This window comes from Populus alba, chromosome 17 (assembly GCF_005239225.2).
Source record: "Populus alba chromosome 17, ASM523922v2, whole genome shotgun sequence".
Lineage (NCBI taxonomy): Eukaryota > Viridiplantae > Streptophyta > Magnoliopsida > Malpighiales > Salicaceae > Populus > Populus alba.
In genome coordinates, this window is record NC_133300.1 from 14,989,008 (window position 1) to 15,014,914 (window position 25,907).

Consider the following 25,907-nt stretch of genomic DNA (forward strand, 5'->3'; position numbering starts at 1 on the left):
ATGAAGCTCTTAGCAGCACCTTGTGTCGATCCATTCGAATTCGATGCCAAGGGAATCACAATAGAATTCATCGTCGTCAAAGCATCACAAGATGGGTCGCCTGTCAAATCCAGACAATCATTCCGGGTAAAACGAGGGGAACTCTTCTTGGATCCTTTGAAAGAATGCACATACAGGAACCTGCTTTGGAGCATAGGCATCCGGTTACCTTCGACAGCAAGAGCTCAACTTATTGAATCCATATCTCGCAGTGCTTCTTCATTGCCCTGTGAAGCTGACCATATATTTGTGTGCGTCGTTGCTCTTGAACCATGGTATGAAATCCACTTCAATGTCATGACTGGAATTCATGTTGATGAAGATAAGGAGATCTCGTGGGATTTTGTGGAGAACCCTTTTAATCATGTCTTACAAGCTTGCAAACCACCAATTCCATGCCTCAAGAAAGTTAAGATTGAGGACAACATGGCTTCGAATGATGCCTTGTGTTGTCCAATTTGCTTACAAGATTTCTCTGTTGGATCTGAAGCTGCTGCCACTACTTGCTCTCACGTGTATCATTCTCATTGCATTGTCAAGTGGTTGCTGAGGAGTGCTTCGTGCCCTATGTGTCGTTCTAAGTTGCCTACGGGTTGATTCTTCGTTCAATATCGTTAGGGACCCAGATTTGAATTTTATTTTTTATTTGATCTAAATTGCCAAAGGATGAATATCAAAGTAACTGAGGTGGATTATCTTTATGTAACATCCTCGGAAATATTGTCTTGGATAGTCTTGATATCTTTTTTTTTTTCCTGGTTTCTACAAGTTATCATAATGTTGGTAAGAGTTTATTCATTTTCTGTAATTGAAAAACTTGAAAAAAAGTACTTTATTGGCTTTTCTGTTAAAAGAGAAAAAGAAAAAAAAAAGTGAAGCTATTCATGAATTGAAGTCATGGCAGGAAGCACCGTTTCTCTGTTGTATTACTATTAACAGCAACATGCGGTTGTTAACTGTTAAGCTTGAGCAATCATTTATGATTAGGGAGTTAATTATGATTATATTATGGGTGGGCCCATTTTCTACAGAGGAGTTGTCTTTGTTCCTATATACCTTTTCTATACTACCCATCCATGGGAGAAGGGGCCAACCTAATCAATCTTTAAAGTCAAACCCGATTGATCACAATTGATAAATCGAGGCAATAACTAACTGTGAGACACGCATATGTAAAAAAGACAACAGAGAGTAGTTCCTCAAAAAAAAAAAAAAAAAAAAAAAAATCTACATCAAGAATTAGCATAAACTAGATTAATTTTCTTAAAACATAAAACATAATATTAGATATTATTAATGTACCTTCAAATAAAAAAAAATTAAACCATTTAAGGATTAACTTAATGTGACCTGATTAACTTGACATGTTCAAAGATTGCCAGAATAATTGTAAAAAATATAGTTTAACTTAATAAAATTTCAAGATGACATTTTATTTTAAATATGGAAAAGATAACATATTATATCAACCTGTGTTAATTTAGGTTAACATATCAAAACCATGACCTAGATCATGTATGAAACTGTAATAACCTCGTAAAAACAGATAAAAAATATTGAAGGATGAAATTAAAAAAAAATATCAATTAAAAAAAAAAAATATAGTTAACCTAGGTTAACCCGATAAACTCAGATGATGAGACTGACATAACCTTATAGAAAGCAAATAAAAAATAATTATAAAGCTCAATTCTCAATTAACTAATATTGAATGATGAAATTGAAAAAAAATATTAATTAAAAAAACAACACAAAAAACAACCCGAGTCAACCTAGGTTAACATGCCAAAGCTATGACCTGGATCATAAGATCATGATAACCTGATATAATGAAAATAAAAAAAATATATTATGAAGTTTAATTCTCAACTAACTCCATGTTGACTTATAAAATTAAAAACAAATCAATTAAAAAAAAGATAAAAAATACAACTGGAGTCAACCCGGGTTAACCTAACAAATCTAAGTCATGAGATCGAGATAATCCTATAAAAATGAAATCAAAACAAATTATGAAACTCAATTCTTAATCAATCCAATGTTGAGAGATAAAACAAAAAAATAATAATTAGAAAAAGGACATAAAAAACTAATAAGTCAACCTAAGTTAACTTACCAAACCTGTCTATTTACCTGATTATGTTCATTGACTCTATTTATTAAAATTATTTTTTATTTAATATAATGATAGTAGAAAAGACATATACATAGAATTGATTGAATAAATCAAAGGGAAAAAAATATTTCGCAAGGTTGTTATTATTAGAAATACTATGTAACAATAAATATTTTTTATTTTAAAAAAATATATTTCAATTACATAAAAACATAAAAAATTATAGATGAATTAGAAAAAGTTTTTTAAAAATTAAATACAAACAAAATACTCAAAAGAACAACCACCATTAAAAAAGGCAAAGTAAAAATAAGAAAAAATAGATATTAATTTAAATATAAATCAAAAAATTATTTTAAAATATACATATAAAAAAAAAATTGTTTTTTTTTAATAAAAAAAGACATGGTGCCGCTAGACTTGACCCATTTAGAAGGGCTCGTGAGCCCTTTTTAAATAAAAATATAAATGAGATAGACAATATATCATTTACTCCAATTTTTTTTGAAAAAAAAAAAGCTAGACTACATATCGTTTAACTTTTCCCAGATTCCAGCCATTGTAGTGGGTGGAAAATCAGGGCTGAAGGGTTCTTGACCCAAAAATATATTTTTCAAACCAATTTTTGTTTATTTAAAACACATGGAAAACACTCCAGGCATCTTAATAAATCCATCAATGACTCAAAAAAACCATCTCAAAACCTAAAATCAACTTGAAATAAAAAATCTTCCCAAACTCAGATAAGTTTTTTAGAACTTTGTCGGCCCAGATTCTGATCAGTAGTGGCTGGAAATTCATATTTGAAGGGTTTTTTTTTTACCCAAAAACATATTTTTCAACCCATTTTTTTTTAATCTAAAATACCTAGAAAACTATCTCAAAACTCCGTATGCACCTTGATAAATCCATCCATGGCCTCAAAAAACTATCTCAAAATCCAAAATCAACCCGAAATAAAAAATCTTCCTGAATTTTATATATATTTGTTTAGTCATGTTCAAGGTATAAAAAATACATAACTTGAACTCCTCTCATCAAATGAAATTATTTGACAAAAAAATCAATCGTTTTAATGGTCAAAATCAGTATTAACAATATTTTTCTTACTCTAACTTTTAGCCATAACTTTCATTAATTTCATTAATTGTATTTAAGAATGGAGTTATAGTTTGGCTCATGATGATGAGGGATGAATGTTTTTTATAGCATACTTAAGGCAATTTAGAAAACATGACCTTTGAGCTTTAGAAACATACACTAGGCAAGGACCCACGCTATATTACAGGTCTATATTTATTTATGATTTATCTTTTTATTAGTTTCTTCAATTGATATCTATGTTTCTCTTATATAAATTTATTATATAAATTTTGGTGTATTTCTTTTAAAATATTTTTGAAAACATCTTAGAAACCTATATAAAGTCGTATCTAATGTTAATTAGTTTAAAAATTATAAATCAAATCTAACTAAAACAAAATTTATTAGTTTCATTCCACCTTTTTCAACATATTTTAATGGGAAAACTATTTTCATGACACTCCTTTCTCTGAGACAAACTCATTAAACTCTCAATCTATTTTTGCCGAGATTCGTCTCAGGAAATATTTCTAAGGGACTCCAAGGGATCATAATTCTCTCTATCCAGGCTCCAAGGAGATCTAAGGACATTGCCTAAACTAGCCCACGAGAGCTTTTCTAAGTAACACATTCAACTCATATTTTCATTACCCATCTTGGATACGTGTCTTGGGGACATCCGAAGAATCCACATTCTTCCCTTACTCTTGAGGCTTCCAAAGTTAAAACTCTAGATCTAATAGCATGAAAAAGCTATTTAGAAAAGTTAAATTGATAATATAACTTTTTTAATAGTATAAATATAATATTTTTTTTAGCATATGCACTCCAATGAAAAAAAAAACCATTTAGAAAAAGTCAATTGCGATGTGTGTGCCTAAGCCCTGCTCTTGACAGGAAGTTACCTCTGCTGCCCAACGCGCGTTCGATATCCCTTCCATTTCTTTTGACTTTTTCTCCACCAAAAGTCCATCTTCTTTACAGTGTAAGAAAAAGATCCGTAAGAAATCCAGGAAACTTACCAGTACGAGTTCTTGATATAAAGAAACCGGAAGAAATTCGAAGTCATTGGAAAAAAGAAAGAAAGAAAAGGGCTTTGGAAGTTGGTTACTAAGATACCAGAAGGAGAAACAAATATTGGGCTTGGCTGGATCTTGTGTCTCTTTAGTCAACACTTACCACACGGTTTTTTTCATCTAGATTCGTGTAATACTTGTAGAAATTTGGTGTTTTCTGATTTCTAAATAGAATTGTACATGTTCCAGCTTGAAATTTCCAATTGGTAGATTTAATTTCCGAATTTCTTGATCTTACCTTCTGTCTCATGTTTGACCACAGGAGCAGGCCTTATACCAAATAGCGTGGAAAGCAATTGCTGAACCAAGCTAGCTAGTTGAGGCTAGAAGGGATCGGTACTAGTTTATCGCTATAGGGATTTTCATGGCTTCCACCAGCGTCAAAGGAATAACCTCATCTTCATCTTCTCCTCCTCCACTATATATGTATGATGTGTTCCTTAGTTTTAGAGGCAAAGACACCCGGAACAACTTTACTAGTCATCTATATTCTAATCTGGCACAGAGAGGCATCGATGTGTACATGGATGATAGGGAGCTCGAGAGAGGAAAGACCATCGAACCTGCTCTCTGGAAGGCCATCGAAGAATCAAGGTTTTCAGTCATTATATTTTCAGGAGATTACGCTTCTTCACCATGGTGTTTGGATGAACTTGTCAAGATTGTTCAGTGCATGAAAGAGATGGGCCACACTGTTCTGCCAGTTTTTTATGATGTGGATCCCTCAGAGACATATGAGAAAGCCTTCGTTGAGCATGAACAAAATTTCAAGGAAAATTTGGAGAAGGTCCAGATCTGGAAAGATTGTCTCTCTGCGGTGACCAATCTATCAGGCTGGGACGTCCGGAATAGGTAAATCATCTATCTACTTATTCTTATTCTCAAATCCAACCTGTATTGTTTCAATGATGAACATAGCCTCTTCTTTAAAAAAAAAAAATGATTAAATACAACAAGATTATCAAACCATTTCTTGAATAAAGAATTGTTAGTATATATTTTTGATCCATTAAATAGCTATTTGTCTATGATCAGACTAGTTTTTCTTTAATTTTGACTTTTAAAATAAAAGAGGAGCACGTCTCAAATCTCAATGGTCACAGTTTTTTAGAATAAAAATTGAATACAAATTAAAAAAATTCTCAAATTTCTTGCTAATTTTTCATTTATTTACCAATGAAAATCGTTTGTTTGTTTTCTTTTTAATCCTTTTTGAATGTTTTGTTCACACTAGAAAAATTATTTTTCAATTTATTATATATATCTTCATGGTAAATCAATTAGCAAATGCTTTAGTGTTCTTTGAGTTTTGTTAATCAAAAGATGGTAAATAGTATTCAATGAATGATAAAATTATGGATTTTTTGATGAAACACTTAGCAGTAAATGTATATTTTTTCATATGCATGATTTCTTTAATTTAATTTTTATGAAATCTTGATCTTATGTGATCAAGCATTTCTAATCTTTATGTAATTGTTTTATATTTGCTTCGGTTTTTTTATTTTAAAATAAAATAAATATTAGATAGAAAAATGAAAATTTTAAAAATATTATTTAATTGAATTTATTGGGGCATCTTTATAAAAATATCAATATTACAAAGACATTTTTAGTATGATTTGAATATTTTTTTTTCTTATTCTATTTTAGAATAATAGAGGATAACTATATCAATTGTATTAACAAAAACTTAAAGCCATGGGAAAATTACAGTAAAAATATCTTGATTTATCATGGATTGGAAAAATGAATTTACTATTTTTTCATTCTAAAAAAACATTTATCCATTAGGGATAATAGTATCTTTTATGGACATTATAGAATTGATAGGGGAAATTAGGTATTTTTAAATTTTTTAATGGTGTAATTACATAGTTGCCCTAAAAAGCAAAAAAAAATATATTAGATTGGGTCTAGGGGCTTTTTTGAAAGTTTACTTTTCACAGAAAAATATAATGACTGTAGCCTTTACAATAAAAAATTCCTTACATTGCCTTCAGGGGCTAATTCATACTTTTGTTTTTTGTTTTTTTGTAATAATACAATTTGGTATTTTCATATATATATATATATATATATATATATATATATATATATATATAAAAGTGGTTGGCGTGTTTGTAGAACACGCAAGCGAGTAATTCGTCATGTCTTATTTAAGTGTTATTTAAGTGGAATGTGCAATGGCTTACAGCGCACCTAAAAGGCCTTCATCGCTGTTTTCTAATTTGCGATGGCATGCCCTAGTAATTCTCTGCGGTTTTACGTCAAATAACTTTTTTTTCCTTGAATTCCACACCAATCCTTCTAAAATAAATTTTGAGGATAGCTCTTTAATTTTTTTTAATATATTTAATTTATGTTCTTTCCATTGATATTTTTTTATTTGAATTATTTTATAGAATTAATTTTTTTTTTAATTTTATATCTTATGATTTTTTAATCTATTAGATTTAATTATTATTCTTTTAATTACTATTTATTTGAAGTAAGATTATCTATTATTTTTTTTTATTATTCTATTAGATTTATTATGCTTTTTTACCTTAGCAAGTTTTTAAAATTATTATACATGTATAACTTTTAATTTCATAATTTAACGTTGAATTAGATTTTTTGGTTGACCTGAGTCTAGGATTTAATAGCTTTAGAATTTGAGACATTAACCTAGGTTTAGAAGATTTTTCTGGGTTTTTTTTTAAGCTCGTGTTTTTTTTTTTTTATATAATTTTATCTTCCAACATTTAATTTAATTAAATATTCAGCTCTATTTAATACTTTCTATATAGGATTTTTAAATAATTTTAAAAAAATAATTGGGGTTATTTCAGGTCTTTTTATTTCTCATTCTTTATTAAATCTAGTTGTTTTTTTTAAGAAAATATTTTTCATAATTGAATAATATTTTTTATTTTCAGCTTTCAATATTTGATTGATTGAAATTGGCTCTCTATTTTATTTAGATATGGGTTCCATGGGGTTTTCACGGTCTTGTGTTCTATATCGCAAGTTTCATAAGTTAACCATAGTTAATTCAAATCGATTTATTGTGTTGTCCTGTCAATTATTTTTTAAATAAATATATCATTCGATTTATTATTATCTCAATATTTTAAAAGTATTTTTCTTATTGAATTTGTTGCTTTCAAATATTATTATATTTTTTAAAGATTAGAAGAAATTAAATAATCCAACAGTACATAATGGGAGCGAAAAATCATTATATTTCTTACTTTATTCCAGAACTACACAATGAAGTGAAATTTTCAACAAGTGGAAACTTATCGCATAGGTCTCACTTACGTAACTTTTTTTTTTTTTTGTTGGATTGATCCCTCAATTTTTATATTTCGTTAACTTTAGTTACATTATTATGATCATTTCATCTATTATTTTTCACACAAAAAATATATGAATTAAAGTTAATATTTATTTCAAATTAGATCGCTTAAAACGAGTTAATTTTTGCTTAAAATATTGTTATGTTTTTCCCTAACTTAAATAAAAAATAAGTTTATATTAATGAAATGATCATTATATTGAAACTAATTTTAAGATTGTATAAAAATTGAAAGACAAAATAAAAGATTAAATAGAGAAGAAAGATGAAGAAATGGATTGTGAAAATTTGAGTCGCGAGAAGCATATGTGATATCAGTGCATATCAAGGTGTGTGGATTGGATTTGCACAACCACTTAAACTATGTTAGTTTGAGAAATTTTCTTTGGGCTATGTTAATATGGGAAAAAACTCAAAAATTAATAAATTTAAAGTTGTTTTTTTAAAAGTTAATTATGCAAGGTAATTGAATTTTTTGTTAAAAATAATTATAAAATTATCTTAGTTGTCGACAAAAAATATGATAGAACTCCTTTTGCCTTTTAGTCTGTTAAAACCAAACTTAATGGATATTTCCTAGCTTTTGTTCTTGTATGCATGCTTTTGTAGTAACTGTGTGATTTTATAGGCAATAAGATAGGTATTGTACGGATCATTCTTAGCATCAATACAATCAGTTTATTCTGATTATCAGGGCCCTATCTTTCTCTGTATTAATTTCCGGCTAACGTCCATACATTTTCAAGCTAAAATATGTTTATTTTCCCTTTATCACTATCTGATTTGATTTCTCAACACTGCATGATTAATGTTTTACACCCTCCTATGCAGGAATGAATCGGAATCAATTAAAATAATTGTTGAATACATATCGTACAAACTAAGCGTCACTCTGCCAACAATTAGCAAAAAATTAGTTGGAATAGATTCTCGTGTAGAGGTATTAAATGGCTATATAGGTGAAGAAGTAGGCAAAGCAATCTTCATAGGGATTTGCGGAATGGGTGGCATAGGTAAGACGACTGTTGCAAGGGTTCTATATGATAAGATTCGTTGGCAATTTGAAGGCAGCTGCTTCTTAGCAAATGTCAGAGAAGTTTTTGCTGAGAAAGATGGACCACGCCGTTTACAGGAACAACTTCTTTCTGAAATCTTAATGGAACATGCTTATGTCTGGGATTCTTATAGAGGGGTTGAGATGATAAAGCGGAGGTTACGACTTAAAAAGATTCTTCTTATCCTTGATGATGTAGATGACAAAAATCAACTAGAATTCTTGGCTGTGGAGCCTGGATGGTTTGGTCCAGGGAGCAGAATTATCATAACAAGCAGAGATACAAATGTGTTAACTGGAAATGATGATACTAAAATTTATGAGGCTGAAAAATTGAATGATGATGATGCTCTTATGTTATTTATCCAGAAAGCTTTCAAAAATGACCAACCTGCTGAAGATTTCGTGGAACTATCAAAGCAAGTTGTGGGTTATGCTAATGGCCTTCCACTAGCTATTGAAGTTATAGGTTCGTTTTTGTATGCAAGAAGTATCCCTGAATGGAGAGGTGCAATTAATAGAATGAATGAGATTCCTGACGGAAAAATTATTGATGTGCTTCGTATTAGTTTTGATGGTCTCCATGAATCAGATAAGAAAATATTTTTAGACATTGCATGTTTCTTGATGGGGTTTAAAATTGATCGAATAACAAGGATACTTGAAAGCCGTGGATTCCATGCAAGTATTGGAATACCAGTTCTTATCGAGAAATCACTCATAAGTGTCTCTCGGGATCAAGTCTGGATGCATAATTTACTACAGATAATGGGTAAGGAAATTGTTCGTTGTGAATCCCCTGAAGAGCCTGGAAGGCGCAGTAGATTGTGGACATACGAGGATGTCTGCTTTGCACTAATGGACAACACAGTGAGTAGCTGATAGAGAACATTATCCATAAGATTTCATGAAGTTTATTTTAATTTACGCTCCATCTCTACTTTGTATTTGTTTTTCACTTGTATTCCTTTTTGGTTGACAGGGAAAAGAAAAAATAGAAGCCATTTTCTTAGACATGCCTGGAATAAAAGAGGCACAATGGAGCATGAAAGCCTTCTCTGAAATGAGCAAACTAAGATTGCTCAAAATCGACAACGTGCAGCTTTCTGAAGGACCTGAAGATCTTTCCAATGAGTTACGATTTCTTGAATGGAATTATTACCCTTCAAAATCATTGCCAGCTGGTTTACAGGTGGATAAGCTAGTTGAACTTCACATGGCTAACAGTAGTATTGAACAATTATGGTATGGGTATAAGGTGAGATCAACTAATTTAAGGGCCTTTGTATTTCTTTTTAACGTGTTCCTATATATGTATGATAGCAGTGCCTATATTCCTTCTCCCCTGCTTGATTGCAGAGTGCAGTCAATTTGAAGATCATTAATCTCAGCAACTCATTATACCTGACCAAGACTCCAGATCTTACTGGAACTTCGAATCTTGAGAGGCTGATTCTTGAAGGTTGTATAAGTCTGTCTAAGGTCCATCCATCACTTGGACGTCACAAGAAGCTTCAATATGTGAATCTTGTGAATTGCAAAAGTATTAGGATTCTCCCAAACAACCTTGAAATGGAATCACTTAATGTTTTCACTCTTGATGGCTGCTCAAAACTTGAGAAGTTTCCAGATATAGTAGGCAACATGAACTGTTTGATGGTGCTTTGTTTGGATGGGACAGGTATTAAAGAACTATCTTCATCAATTCATCATTTCATTGGCTTAGAAGTACTGAGCATGAAAACCTGTAAGAACCTTAAAAGCATTCCGAGTAGCATAGGTTGCTTAAAATCCCTTAAAAAACTTGATTTGTGTGGCTGCTCTGAACTTCAAAATATACCAGAGAATTTGGGAAAAGTTGAAAGTTTGGAAGAGTTTGATGTAAGTGGAACTTTAATAAGACAACCACCAGCATCCATTTTTCTTTTAAAGAATCTTAAAGTATTATCTTTTGATGGATGCAAAAGCATAACTATGAGTCTCACAGATCAAAGGTTGCCTTCTTTTTCGGGTTTGTGTTCTTTAAAAGTACTGGATTTATGCGCTTGCAATCTAAGAGAAGGGGTACTTCCTGAAGATATCGGCTGCTTATCTTCATTGAAGTCCTTAGATCTGAGCCGGAATAACTTTGTTAGCCTGCCTAGGAGCATAAATCAGCTTTCTAGACTTGAAATGCTTATCTTGGAGGATTGCACGATGCTTGAATCTTTGCTTGAGGTTCCATCTAAAGTTCAAACGGTAAATTTGAATGGTTGTATAAGCCTAAAAAAAATTCCAGATCCGATAAAGTTAAGCAGTTCCAAAAGATCAGACTTCATATGTCTTAACTGCTGGGAATTGTACAATCATAATGGCCAAGATAACATGGGGTTGACCATGCTTGAAAGATACCTTCAGGTCTTCTCTTAATCAAACCCCAACCTTTTTCTATCTCTCTCCCTCTCCCTCTATCTATCTAACATTTTGGTTCTTCATGGTACAGGGTTTGTCTAATCCAAGACCTGGATTTGGTATCGTCGTTCCAGGAAATGAAATTCCAAGCTGGTTTAGCCATCAAAGTAAGGGATCTTCAATTAGTGTGCAAGTGCCTAGCTGGAGCATGGGGTTTGTTGCATGTGTTGCATTCAGTACTGCATATGGAGAAATACCTCTTCGTTGTGATTTCAAAATCAATGGAAGAGAGAATTATCCTTCACTGATGTGTATTGGTTTAAACTCTATCCAGGTTCTGTCAGATCATATTTGGCTATTCTATCTATCTTTTGATCACCTTAAAGAGCTTCAAGAATGGCAGCATGAATCCTTTAGCAACATTGAGATGTCATTTCATTCCTACGAGCAACAAGTAAAGGTGAAGAATTGTGGTGTCCGTTTGTTATCTTATGTTTATAGCAACATTGAGCAATCATCTGCCCATTTTATTGTTAGATGCGAAACAACAGCTTCTTCATATAAAGCTTCTTTAGCCTTTTCTTCATCTTACCATCAATGGAAGGCCAATGTTTTCCCTGGCATCAGAGTCGCAGACACTAGTGATACTGTCACCTATCTAAAGTCAAATCGAGTCCGGAGATTCATTATCCCAGTCGAGAAGGAACCAGAGAAAGTAATGGCAATTAGATATAGACTCTTTGAGGCCATTGAAAAATCAGAGCTGTCTATTCTTATATTTGCAAGAGATTTTGCTTCTTTACCTCGGTGCTTTGAAGAACTTGTCAAGATTGTCGGATTCATAGATGAGATGAGATCGGACATTGTGTTTCCAGTTGTTGAACAATCAAAGATAGATGATCAAACAAAGAGTTACACAATTGTCTTTGATAAGAATGAAGGAAATTTCAGGGAAAACGAGGAGAAGGTACAAAGATGGATGAATATTCTCAGTGAAGTTGAGATTTCATCTGGACCGAAAAGGTAATAATTACTTCTTTTTTGTGTGTAGAAACTGGGAATGCTGAAATATGGTGTTGCTTTCAGAACTTAATGTTAAAAACTCTATGCTCTTTATAACATCGATTCCATGTACAGTTTGACTATGCGGTGGGGGTAGAAAAAGGAATGTTTCTTTTTTGTGTGTTCTTTTTATCTAATCTATTTATTTTATCCATTTGGTTTGGGATACACACACAACACTTCTGACTTCTCCTTCTCCCTCTTAGTAGCAAAGGAGCTCCAGCAACGCCGCAGCCGCAGCAGCAGCAGATCCAGTGGATCCAGCAGTGGATCCAGTTCTAGCTCCATCTCCACCAGCAGCAGCGGATCCAGCAGCCCCAGCTGATCGAGCAGCGGCGGCGGAAGTCCCAGCCGCGGAGGCGTCAGCCCCAGATGATCGATCGGTGGCGGAGGCAGTCCCAGCTGCTCCGGAGGAGGGGGCGGCAGACCCAGCTGCTCCGGCGGCGGTTGCCCCAGTTGCTCCAGCAGCAGATCCATTGAATCCAGAAGCGCGAGCACTTGTCTGAGCAGCAGCAGGCTGAGTTTTGGTTAGGAATCTAACTTGAAGATCTTCGTCAGTTTTTCATGGATCTAATTTCTTATTAGCTCTTGATTTTTTTTTCCTTGTTAATTACCATCAAAGTACAGTGAGCAGTGATTGCAAGACATCCTGTGATCTTCCTTCTTGTTTGCATATTCATCAAAGAAGCCAACAAGAGGGAAAAAACATAGCAAAGATTTTCATCATGCTAGGACGGGTCCTTGTTTTTGCTCATGGTTTTGCTTTGGGATCGTTAGTTGCAATCTTGGTTATCGGTATATATTTTCGTTTGGCGTCCCGGTTTTTCTGTGGCCGTAGATTCCAAGAGGTTTTTCCAACTAATTCTATATTTGTAGATTAATATAAATACATGTGATGAAGTATTATATTCAAGTGAGAGAAAATAATATCGATGGACGATACATACATATATATATATATATATATATATATATATATATATATATATACAAAAGCCGCATGCCATTTTTAAGAGAAGCGTCGCAATTGCACAGCAAAACAGCAATAGTGGCAGTGATTCAACTGCAAGATTACAAATACAAAGCTAATCCTAAAGATAAAGTCCAAGAGGTTTTTCCAGCAACTAATTCTATATTATGTGATGAAGTATTATATTCAAGTCTCAGGAGAGGAAAATAATATCGATGGAAATACATACATACATATATATATATATATATATATATATATATATATATATATATGTGAAAATCAAAAGCCGCATGCCATTTTTAAGAGAAGCGTCGCAATTGCACAGCAAAACAGCAATAGTGGCAGTGATTCAACTGCAAGATTACAAATACAAAGCTAATCCTAAAGATAAAGTGATTGCCAACAGAATAAAACTAAACATGAAATACTTGTTAAGATTGTTAGGAAGTCTTGAAACAAAATGTGGAGTGGTGTGTACGAATTGCATTGAAGCTTAGAATGCTAGATATCCTGCAATTTTTTTTTTTGTTAGACATTAAACGATATAAAAACTGGGATAAGTTGTCCATGTTAAACTGATTAGAGGAGTAGGGATAAGTTGTCCATGTTTAACTGATCATAGGATTAAGGATAAGCTCAATAAGTGCAGGCATAAATGTCGTTAGTAGAAGGTAGGGGTGTTTAAAAAAACCAAGTAACCGAGAAAAAATTAACCGAGAAAACTGAACCAAGATAGAAAACCGATTAAACTGATTTTAAAACCAGAAATCTTACCGGTTCGATTCGGTTTCGGTTTTACCACTAAAACCGGTGAACCGAACCGGTCCACCCATAAAATAAAGTAAAAAATGACCTGGTATAAATAGTATAGTAAAACCTAACCCTAAATGACATTACATGTGAAGCCGCCGCCCACACCAAACACTACTAAAAACAGGTGCCATTAGCATCTGAATTTAGCAACGGATAATTCCGTTGCTAAATTCAGTAACGGATTTGCAACGGATTACATATATATTTTTTAATATTAGCAATGGACTTTAGCAACGGATTTTCCGTTGCTAATTGAAAAAAAAATTTTAATATAAAACTAAAATTATGTAGACCGTTGATTACATAAAATCTCAACCGTTCATTTTCACTCTCTCCCCCCACACCGAAATACAGATCCAACAAAACCAAAATGTTAATTTACTTCACTCTTCCACTCTTCCCCTCTCCCAACAGATCCTTCGTCCCTAAAAATATCTATCCAAAACTGTTCAAAAATCACCCTCATCAAAAATCACCATAACTGTTCAACATATCCAAAACTGTTCATCATCTTCGCATTTGTGTTCAGCATCCCTAATTTCTTTTCTTCATCTTCATCTCCTTCGTGTTCATCATCTTCTTCTCCTTCATTTTAAACCAACAAAAACAGAGACCCATGGTAACATCGCACCAGACCCATCATCATCACCATCGAACATCCTGTTTTGCCCCTTCTCTGTAAACGGGTTAGGTATTGCACTGTTCATCTTCAATAGCTCAGGTAATTAATTTATGGTTTTTTTTTTTCTTTGTTGCAATTTAAGTTACACTAAACCGTTCTAACCTAACTTTCCCAATCTCAGGTGTGATTCTGTCGTGTTGATCCATCTCCCTCACCTGTAACTGAAGAACACAGGTAATAATTTTTTTTCCCGATACTTTGAATAATGGTTTTAGGCTATTAATTCGATAATATAAGGTTAATGATATGTTTTTACCATGATTTATAACATAATTATGCACGTTTAAATTTAAATTTATGAAAACCCCCAAATTAAGTTTTAGGGTTACGGTTCATAAATTGAATGCTTTTATTCAACCTGACCAATGCTGGCAATTCTTGTGTCTGGAAGAGAGTGATTGATGGAAATTATGCATGTTTAATTGAAAATTTATCAAAACCCCCAATTTAATTTTTAACAATTAGTATTATTGATGAAGGGTGTTCTTTGATGTCTGCAAGTCTTTTTGTCCTCCTGTGCACCGACACCTAGGTGTTTTGAATGTATTCATATGCTTATATATATATATATATATATATAAGGAAACTTGTTTGTTGATGTTGTGTTTTGTTAATAAGATTGTTGTTTTATTTTTGTTTCTTCATTCATTATTTTTTTTCTTGCTGTTTTACTTGTTATATATTAAGTAGCAGAATTGTGTAATGAAAGAGGTTAGAATTTATGGTTGCCTCCTCCTTGAATGGTGTTAAGTTAATTTCCCACATTAGCTATATATTTTGTTTGTTTTCATTTGATTGTCCTGTCTTGAGGTCAGCATGCATGATTTGAAAATGTTATTGATCACCAAATGGTTTAGGTGGCAGGCTTTTAATTCAATTCAGCTAAAAATGTTAGATGGTATCTAATTTTTCTTTTTAATCCGTCCCTCCCCCTAATTAATGTTCATTATTCTCACCTTGGCTAGCTAGACCAGCAACCCACCCGTAAGGATGCAGGATCCCAAACCCAACTGTTTTTTTTAATCTAAAATGCTCTCAATTATATTTTAATATGATAGTCACATTGAGAATTTAAAAAAGTTAGAGAAACAATGTAAGAAATGGGACATGATTTTTTAGTACATGAAATATAGTAATTTCACTATTTAATTTCATTTATTTTTTTTTAATATTCTTTCTCTGTTTTTAAAAATTTCCTTAATTTAACTATTTTTTTATTTTATTTTTTTCAACTCAAAGGCATTCTAGATATAATAGGGAGTTTGGAACTAGCTATATAACTCATCTATATGTATGCTTCAGCTATTCAATTTTGGAAAAAAAATCTGTAATATTTACTCATTTTCTTACAGTACCTAATGCTTGCTTTGTTATTTGGCTTTTTTTTTTTTTTTTTTTTTTTTTTTTAATTTCTGGGTCCTGACATGACTTTGTTCAATATGATGGCTTAGGTTTTTAAGCGTGGCATCAAGTTATCTTCCTCAATAATTAATCAGCCTTTGGGTTCTTCTTGGCACGAAAGCGGTGTGTTGCGTTCTTACTATTATTTAATATGGTCTCCTTACTGCTTTGTTCTTTTGAGGTCTTGTGCTCTTATACTACATGTCATTTACATGGAATATCATTTAATGCATCCAGCTTCCTTTGTTCATGCAATTTTTCTACATGTCATTTACTGTTTTTATACAAACTGTTACCATTTTCTGCATCTGCTACCATTGTTAATTAGAGTTAATTATAATTTAGTCTATGCATTTTTTATGATTTTATAAGTTAGTCATTATGTTTTTGAAAACCATAAGTTAGTTCCTTGTTATAAATTAAATGCTAGTTATTTTAAAATTTCAAAATGAATCATGTTTAAGATTGAAATTTTTCAGGTTAGATCTTAGAAGAAAAAATTGTTATGAGAAGACAAGTGCCAAAAAAATATTAAAAATTAATAGTTTAACTTGGATATCCTTTCTGTTTTTCATAGTTTAATTTGGATTTGCTTTAAAGACTGGCAAGTGTTATAACTGGATGGGTTTAAGATGTTATGCACAATTCCTTTACCTAAGATGTACACTAGTAGATTTATCAATGAATGTCTACTGGAATTTTGTTTGTTGAAGCTTATTTTAGAGTTATTTGTTATGACATTCCATTTCTGCAACTGACCTCATGTGTCAGTTATTAACTAAGAGGTGGACTTGTGTATTGTAGCTTCTTGGCAGGAGTAGTGGATTTCAAGTAGCATCCACTCATCGGCCATGTACAAAAGAAACTGCCACATTAGAGAACTGCCCTTGATGGGACTCCGTGCAATCTCTTACTGTTAGACAATGAAGGAATAGATGCCTATGATCAAACAGTAAGCGCATTTACCTTATCAAGATGAACTGATGATTGTTGTGCTGATTTTATGTTTCAACAGTTCAAGAATTGATGAAATGGCTAGTAATCAATTTTATTAATTGAAGAATTTATTTTCTGTGATTCCTTCTTATTTATAATTTACACCATATCCTTTTTATATTCCCACACAGCTGCTGTTTTGGATTATGCAGTAATTGTTGTTTTGGTTACCTAGGTTTATTTACAGCTAAGTTGTTTGTGCTATGCTTTTTGTACTTTGTTGTTTTCACTAGCTAGATGAGGATGAGAATAGGAGGGACCAGCACACAATTTAATCAATGGCACCGAAGTCAAAACTCAAAACCTAACTTGAACATACCCTTTCTCTAGTAGCAACTGGCCTGTAGAAAAAATAGAAGAAACCCCAAAAATAACCGTAATGATGCATGTGACTTGAAAGTAAAAAAAGGGAGGAAAAAAAGTCATCTTAAGCTGATTGCTCACTCCCTAGTATATAGAGAAAACCCAAGAATGAATTGGGAAGCAGAAACCGTACCTAACATAGATACCTCTCTAAGTTTCCCCATCAAAACCAAATACGTAGCGCTTCGTTTTATTTCGTTTACCTTCAGGCAATTATACGTATTGTCTAAAAGGAGCTGGAATTGAGAACTTGCATTAGACTACAAAACTTCTATTTTCCTCTATCTATTTAATAAGCTTACTGAATACATGTACTAGAATAGTGTTATGAACCTACCAAGCAGCTTAGCACATTAATTACATGATATAATTTCATTTAGATATTGAAATCCTAGGCTAACAATGGCAAGTCTCGGTGTGGACAATCTAGAAAGGAAGCTATATGTCAGGATTTTCCTTCTCGAAATTAAAAATATTTGTCTTGGAAGTCAGTAGTTATACTAAGGATATTTACAATAAGCTGGGGGGGGGGGGGGGGACATTACAAGAGTAAATATCAGAGCAATAATTAAAAAAAAGAAAAGAGTATTACAAGAGTGGTTAATTACAATGATTAAAACTAATTAAAAGTGAAAAGTAACAGAATATATGGCTAACAGATTATACAAGTGAGGTGAAGCAGTTTGCCAAGCATCTAGGTTACATATTATTCTTGCACCTGAAAGAAAAAGTAGGAGTTTGAATGCTTGTGATGGAAGAAATAAGACCAAACAAGATTCTTGATTTATTGATGCACATGCAACAATTAATAGCACCAGTCTCTTTTGCTTTATTTGTCGATCCATCAAAGGACACTAGCTGTTAGTTCCTTGTTATTAAATTAAATGAAATTTTTCAGGTTAGATCTTAAATGAAAAAATATTTGTTATGAGAAGACAAGTGCCAAAAAAATATTAAAATTTCATACTTTAACTTGGATATGCTTTCTGTTTTTCATAGTTTAACTTGGATTTATATCTAAACATGTAAATTAACTATTAGTCTCTTGGATGAGGATTTGTTTTTGTATTAAAGAGTTCTACAGCTCTTTTGGCTTTTTTTATAGTTACTATGTTGCATGAACTAAGTTGCAAATTGTTTGGAGCCAACTTGTGTCATTGCAGAAACAGTCGCATGTTTTTTAGCAGGTTTGTCTGTAATGATACATGTAAAATGCACCAGCATTGTGCAATGGTTTATTTTTTAGTCAGTTAGCTGAGTTTCTCTGTGTGAATGAAGCAAACTGATGGTGAAAATCTTTGCTTGCTTAGCCATTATCAGTGGATATAGGATCAGTTAACAAACTACAAGCAATCACATGGGCTTGTTAGAATTATTCGTGGAAAAGGCTAGGGTCAAGTGCTGTGAGGTCACTAGACTTGACGTTTAAATTGTGAAATTGGAAATATTACACAGACTCTTGCTGTTTTCGATTCACAAGGTCATGATCTTGTTTGGAATTAATATAAAAGATGGTAGCTTGATGTTTACACTGTGAAGTCAGTTCTAGCAAAGCATTAATTAGTATGGATCCATTTCCAATCACACAAAGGATAAAGGATTAGAGAGCAAAGCACTAATTTGTTTTAAAGACTAGCAATTGTTATAACTTGATGGTTGTAACATACTGTTTCTGTTTTTTTTTATTTTTCCAGCAATATGAATGGCTTATTAGATCACAATATAATCCAGTGGAGTTGGCTAAATCTGATGTGGTTGCAATAAGAAAACCTCCACCTTGTGCCATTGATTCTTGGGGCTTAGGTAAGTCTATTTTGCTCCATTTTTACATGGTTGCTTAATTATATCGTGCAAATTTTTCTGTTGGGCATGCCTATTGTAATCTTTTCAAGTAGTTGGAACTCTTCCTTTCATTGGGATAATATTGACAGTTTGTATAAGAAAACTAATTGAATGATTTTCTTTCATTAAATCTGATTTTGAGTACAATCAAACTCTCAGAAACACGATTACACATTTAGGTGTGTAGTAAATAACAATACTTACATTGCAATGATGGAAAAGTTGATTCCTTTTACTATATGCACAACAGAACTAATAAAATAAGAAAAAAGAAACCCCAGCAGTTAAAACAGCTTGAAATCTGTTGAATTTTATATTGAATTATGTTGATCGGATTTCAAGGGAGAGATGAGAGAAATGGGTGAGAGATATTGATGTTTGAAAGAAATGTTTAAATTGTTATTCAACACTTTGGAAAATGCAAAACCACTTTTAGGAGTTTTACGGAAAAGTAAGTATTCTTTAAATTTGGTGATTGCAATTATAATTACGTGTGGAAAACATGTATACCCACGCAAATTAAATAATGTTGTGTGATTTTTAATTGAAATTATATTAAAATAAATTTTTATAATTGTTTTTAACATTGTTATATTAAAATTATTTAAAAATATAAAAATATTAATTTGATATTTTTTTTAAAAATATGTCATAATACAAAAACAAATCCTCATCCAAGAGGCTAATAGTTAATTTACATGTTTAACTATAAACTTTTGATTACACAACAAAATATAAATAATAAGTATTTCATATAAAGAGGTTTAACATAAATATATTGACACCTCCATTACCTTAACCATAAATATTAACAATAATTATTGCTCGTCCGTGTAGAACTTGTAAACAACTAAATTGGATTGTGCCTAAAGAATTTATAAAACAAATGTATTTATATTTTCTTCCACCAGTATTATAATTATTATTTCACTACGACATAAAAGATAGATACAATATATATAATAAGAGACAAAGATACAAATGTGATTAACTATTGTAACCCATAATAAATTATGTTTTTTTTTATATTGCATTTTCATCTTTTAAAAAAAAATTCTTTAATCTTGTATTACCTTAAATAAAAATATCCAAATAAAAATAAAAAGTTTGATGGATCCAATAAAAATAAAAGGATCCAAATAAAAAAAAAACTATTTGAGGTGGTAACAAAAGTTAGAAGGACCAATAAAAAAAATGAACTCCAAAACTATTATAAAGATAAATTTATTTAATATTTGTTCAACTAAATATCATTTTTCTTTATCCATTTATTCTGTATAAAATACTAACCGAACATAATCTAAAAGTCTACTTTGTCACTAGTTAGAAAATATAAATGAAAATATATAATACTAACCAAACATATTTTATTTTAAAGGATTGTTTAAGTATTAGTAGTTAAAGAAGTATGCTTATTTCAAAAAATTCTTATTGTTGTTATGTTAATTAGATTAACATGGATGATCGATCGTGGATGTATCGTCGTCTTATGGATGGTCGCCTTCTTCCTGAATACATTACTGGTGTTAGAAGATTTATCAATTTTGCATTTTCAATTGATAAAAATATATCTGGGGGAAAAATTAGATGTCCTTGTGTGAGGTGCAAAAATCAAAAGTTTTTAAAGGAAGATGATGTTTGTAAACATCTATTGACAAAAGGTTTTTTACCTTGTTATGAAAATTGGACTGTACATGGGGAGCCTTATGTCGCAGAACCAATATTGGCTGGACCTTCATCGATTATTAGTCATGTTGTGAATGATGTTTGTCTAGAGAATCAATATAGGAATCTGGTTATGGATGCAATGAGGGTTGGTGATGCATTCTATAATGATAATGTGTCTAGTCCTGTGGTAGTTGGGGAAATTCCAAATCCGGAGGCAACCAAATTTTTTAACCTTTTGAAAGCTGCGGAGGAGCTGTTGTGGGATGGGTGTACCAAACAATCCAAATTATCTGCTTGTGTACAATTGCTTAATATGAAGTCAACTTTAAATTTGACTCAGAATGCCTTCAACAATTTTATTGACTTCATAAAAAGTTGCATGCCTAATGATGAAAATTTGGTTTCAAAATTTTATGATGCCAAGAAATTTATGCGGCCACTTGGACTTGGTTATGAGAAATATGATGTGTGTCATAATTACTGTATGTTGTACTATGGGGCAGATGCAATGAAAATAAATTGTGATTTTTGTGGAAGTTCAGGATACAAACCTAGAAATCCAACTAGTAAAGGTTCCAATAAGGCGGAGAAGCAACTCCGATACTTTCCCTTAACACCAAGGCTTCAGAGACTGTTCATGTCTCCATATCATGCCAAAGATATGACATGGCATCATTTTCATAATTCTGATAATGGGGTTATGGTGCACCCATCTGATGGGGAGGCATGAAAGGAGTTTAATCGTGTCAACTTAAGCTTTGCATCAGATCCGAGAAATATTTGGTGAGGGTTGTGCACTGATGGGTTTTGTCCATTTGACATGTCTTCAAATACATACTCTTGTTGGCCAGTAATTGTGACTGTTTATAATTTGCCTCCGTGGAAGTGCATGACTAGACCATTCATGTTTTTGACAATGATGATTCCTGGGCCAAAGAATCCGGGTAAAAAGCTTGATGTTTTCCTAAGACCTTTGATTGATGAGTTAAAGAATTTGTGGTATGTTGGTGTTGAAACATATAATGTATACAGAAAGAAAAATTTTCAATTAAGGGCAGCTTTGATGTGGACCATTAGTGACTTTCCAGCATATGGCATGTTATCGGGGTGGAGTACTCATGGAAATCTGTCTTGTCCTTATTGTATGGAGCATAGCAAGGCTTTTAGATTAAAAAATGGAGGGAAAACTACATTTTTTGATTGTCATCGACGATTCTTACCCATGAACCACCCATATAGATTTCAATCTGATAAGTTTTTGAAAGGAGTAATTGAAATGCTCCCTCCTTTACCTCATCCATCTGGTTTGGAAATGTTAAACGAAGTGTCCAAGTATACTGAGGGACATAATGGAGGTTCATCATATAATGATAAAATTCCTGGCTTTGGTGTTAAGCACAATTGGGTGAAGAAGAGCATTTTCTGGGAGCTTCCATATTGGCATACAAATTTGATTCGTCATAATCAACAACAAGAAGTCTTGTCATGGATGAAGGAATTATCATTTCCTGATGGTTATGCTTCAAGCATTTCACGATGTGTGAAAGAGGCACAATGTAAGGTTTCGGGGATGAAGAGCCATGATTGTCATGTCTTCATTCAAAGACTTCTTCCAACCGCTTTCCGACCTTACTTACCTAGGCCACTGTGGGAGGCATTAACTGAACTGTCCGTATTTTTTCGAGATATTTGTTCAACAAATTTAAATGCCCAGCACATGGAGTTAATGCAGATGAATATAATTGAAATAATTTGCAAACTTGAAATGATTTTTCCTCCATCCTTCTTTGACTCCATGGAACACTTGACGATACATCTACCTTACAAGGCAAAAGTTGGTGGACCAGTTCAATATCGATGGATGTATCCATTTGAGCGGTATGTTTTCATACTATGCTAATTTTATTAACTTTTTATTTTTAAAAAATAAACTAATTGACAGAAATGAAATAGGTATATGTTTTATTTGAAGAAGAAAGTGACCAATAAAGCTAAAGTTGAGGGTTCCATATGTGAAGCATACTTGATTGATGAAATTACCAATTTTGCATCTCATTATTTTGGTGATGACGTGCAAACAATTTGGAATCGAGTTCCATGGAATGATGATGGTGGCCTTAGAAGTGTAGATGGATGTCTCTCTATTTTTTCCTATCCAGGGAAAAAATTATCCAAAAGATTTTATAAAAGGTAGTTGTCACATGCTGAAATGCAAATTATGCATAACTATGTGATATTCAATTGTCAAGAACTGAAGCCTTATTTAGAGTAAGTATGAAATATTATTTTGTACTAAATTTATAATAATTTATTATTAACTTTAACATTTTAAAATTTTAGGCAATGTCGACAAGAGCTAAAGTCACAACAACCACATGCGAGTGATGGTGAAATTGAAAAATTATGCGAAGCGATCTTTCCAAATTGGTTAAAAAATAATGTAAGTATTTTAATAAAATTAATTTATATTTTATGTCAATTAGCTACTTTAAAAATATTATTAATCTCTTTTAAATCATTATTTCTTATGGAGTTAACTATTATGTTAGGTGGATTACCAATCTAACGGAATTGAAAATCAGCTCTTTGGACTTGCTATGGGCCCTTGAACTTCAGTGAAATGTTATAATGGGTATTATGTGAATGGTTTTAAATTTCATACTCAACGTTATGGCCGTTTTAAAAAGACAATGAATAGTGGAGTTTGTGTGAAAGGAAGTTGCTATGATGATGATGAACGTGATTATTATGGAATGCTTAAAGAAGTTGTTCGGCTAAAATATTTGGGGAGTAAGTGCAAGTTATTTATGTTTAAATGTAATTGGTATGATACAAAACGAGGGATTAGAGTGCATCCTTCGAATGGTTTGGTTGAAATCAAGTATACATCTCGATTACACGGAAATGAAGATTTTGTGTTAGCACAACAATGTCAACAAGTCTACTATACATATCCACCTGGTAATAAATCATTTGAATGGTGGACGGTTATTAAGACAACTGCTAGAAGTCATTATAATGTTGACATGGGTGAATTTATTGAAGATGCTAACAATGTGAGATCATTTGATGTTGATCAATCAGATGAGATTTCTCAACCATCTCTTGTCCTTCCTACTCAAACACTTGATGATCCAAATATACTTGTTGAATCATCTTGTTGTAACCCATTTTTGGGTCCCCACAAAAAAATAAAAAGCCAAAGGAGGTTAGAAAAATAACAGGAGGTAGAAGCGCTCAGAAAATGGTCGGAAAATTGGTCAAAGAGGTTAAAAATACAAAAATTAGATTTTTGACAGTATATTCTTGAAGGATGGGAGCCCTGTTGAGAAGGAAAATTTGAATTTTGAGGAGAAAAGCCCAAATTTGGATGTTTATGGACTTAATTGGATTTTTAATTGAATTTATAGAGGATTTGAGTGCAAGAAAAATTGATTTTTAAGTCAATTTGGGCTTTAATTAGAAGAAATTTAAGTTCTGGGGCCAAAATATATTTTTTAGGTCAAATCAGGGGCTTAATTGCATAAATATTGAAGTTTAATGGCCAATTAGGGGCTTAATTGTGAAAATCCGAAACTAGGGACCAATTTGGAAAAAACAGGTAAATAGAGGGGGCAGTTTTGAATTGATTCAGGGGCCTAATTGAAGAAATGGAAAGTTTATTGATTAATTGAGGGCTCAATTGCATAAATCAGAGGCCAAGGACCAAATTGAAAAACGCGGCCAACTATGGGGGCGAGGACCGAAATTGGCAGGGACGCAATTGAAATAAACAAAAGATAATTGAGGGCTGATTTGAAATTTTGCGCGTTCTGGCGCCATTTTTAATTGAAACGGCGTGTTTTATCCAAAACGACGCCGTTTCATACGTAAAAAAAAAGAGGACCGAACGGTGCCGTTTTGAACGGCACTGTTCCCCTTTCTTCTTCCTCCCTGACGCGATGCAGCAGAAGGAAGAAAATTGGTTTTTTCTTCTTTAAACCGGCCTCTCTCTCCTCGAGGCCACCAACCCGAACCCCTACACCGTGGGACCACCGACCGAAGCAACTGGCCGACCGGCCGCTCACCCTGCCGAAAGCAAGGGAGCGGCGCTTTGCTGTCGCGGGTGGTGGCCGACCAACCGCCGCAAAACCCGCTCCCCATGCGCACTAATGAAGGGCCAAACGCCCTTTCACTCCTATAAATAGAGAATAAAAAGAAAACGAAGGAGCCCGAAGGGAAGTGAGAGAGACGACCCGAAAACAAAAAAAAAAACCGAGGAGAGAGGAAGAAGAGAGAGAACGAACATGATAGAGGGGGAAGAGAAGGAGCAAACGAAAAATAACAAAAGAAAAAGAAAACCAAGAAGCCAAGAGAAAGGAAGGGACAAAGAACTACAGAAAACGAAGAAGAAGAGAGGGGAAGGGGAAGAAATCTCTCTCTCTACCGGTTGAGCAGCAGCGCCACCACTTGGAGCCGCCGTCCGTGAGCCAAAACACCGCCACCGGCCTCCACCCGCGACCTCCTCCTCCACACCAGGTGCACTTTCTTCCCCCCGACATTTTTTTTCTTTCTTCGTTGCAGGCATCTGCCTCCTGCATGCTGCATGCAGGAGGCGGGGGGGAGAAAAATAATTCTCCCCCCGCTGGGCTGCTGCCACTGGGCCAGCCCGATGCTGGCCCAGCCTTGCACGTCTGGGCCGGGCCGGGCCCATACTAAAGAGGAATTTTCGATTGGGCCGAGATCGGCCCAACCCCTTTTTTGGGCTGAGTCCGGCCCATTTACTTGGGCCGACCCAGCCCACTTAATATATTATATAATATATTATAATATATATGTGTGCATATTATATATTATATATTATATATAAAAAAAATATTTTGAAAAATCTTTGAAAAATATTACTGATTTTCCCCGCATAGTTTTTTGTCAAAATGGTTTGTATTTCTATACCGTAGAGATACAAATTCAGCATTAAAATACCCGGTTTTCGTCAAAACATCAAAGATTTTGAAAAATAAAAAAT

The 25,907-nt window shown here is 33.0% G+C and overlaps 2 protein-coding genes and 1 pseudogene across 3 annotated transcripts; all 3 read left to right on the forward strand.

Moving 5' to 3' along the window:
- On the forward strand, window positions 1-636 carry LOC118042750 (uncharacterized). Its single transcript, XM_035050471.1, has one exon. The coding sequence runs from the start codon at window positions 1-3 to the stop codon at window positions 634-636; it is 636 nt and encodes a 211-aa protein (XP_034906362.1).
- Window positions 637-4,085: 3,449 nt separating this feature from the next.
- Window positions 4,086-12,129, forward strand: LOC118042759 (TMV resistance protein N-like). 2 transcript variants are annotated; one of them, XM_073405827.1, is made up of 7 exons: window positions 4,086-4,444; window positions 4,577-5,166; window positions 8,489-9,581; window positions 9,694-9,969; window positions 10,071-11,108; window positions 11,194-11,562; window positions 11,640-11,815. In XM_073405827.1, exons 2-7 carry the CDS (start codon window positions 4,679-4,681, stop codon window positions 11,664-11,666), a joined length of 3,291 nt encoding a protein of 1,096 aa, XP_073261928.1. In that variant the 5' UTR covers window positions 4,086-4,444; window positions 4,577-4,678; the 3' UTR covers window positions 11,667-11,815. The 2 variants fall into 2 exon arrangements, with proteins under 2 accessions (XP_073261928.1, XP_034906368.1); XM_035050477.2 differs by having other exon boundaries at window positions 11,194-12,129.
- A 1,246-nt stretch (window positions 12,130-13,375) lies between these two features.
- On the forward strand, window positions 13,376-25,907 carry LOC118042760 (uncharacterized; annotated as a pseudogene).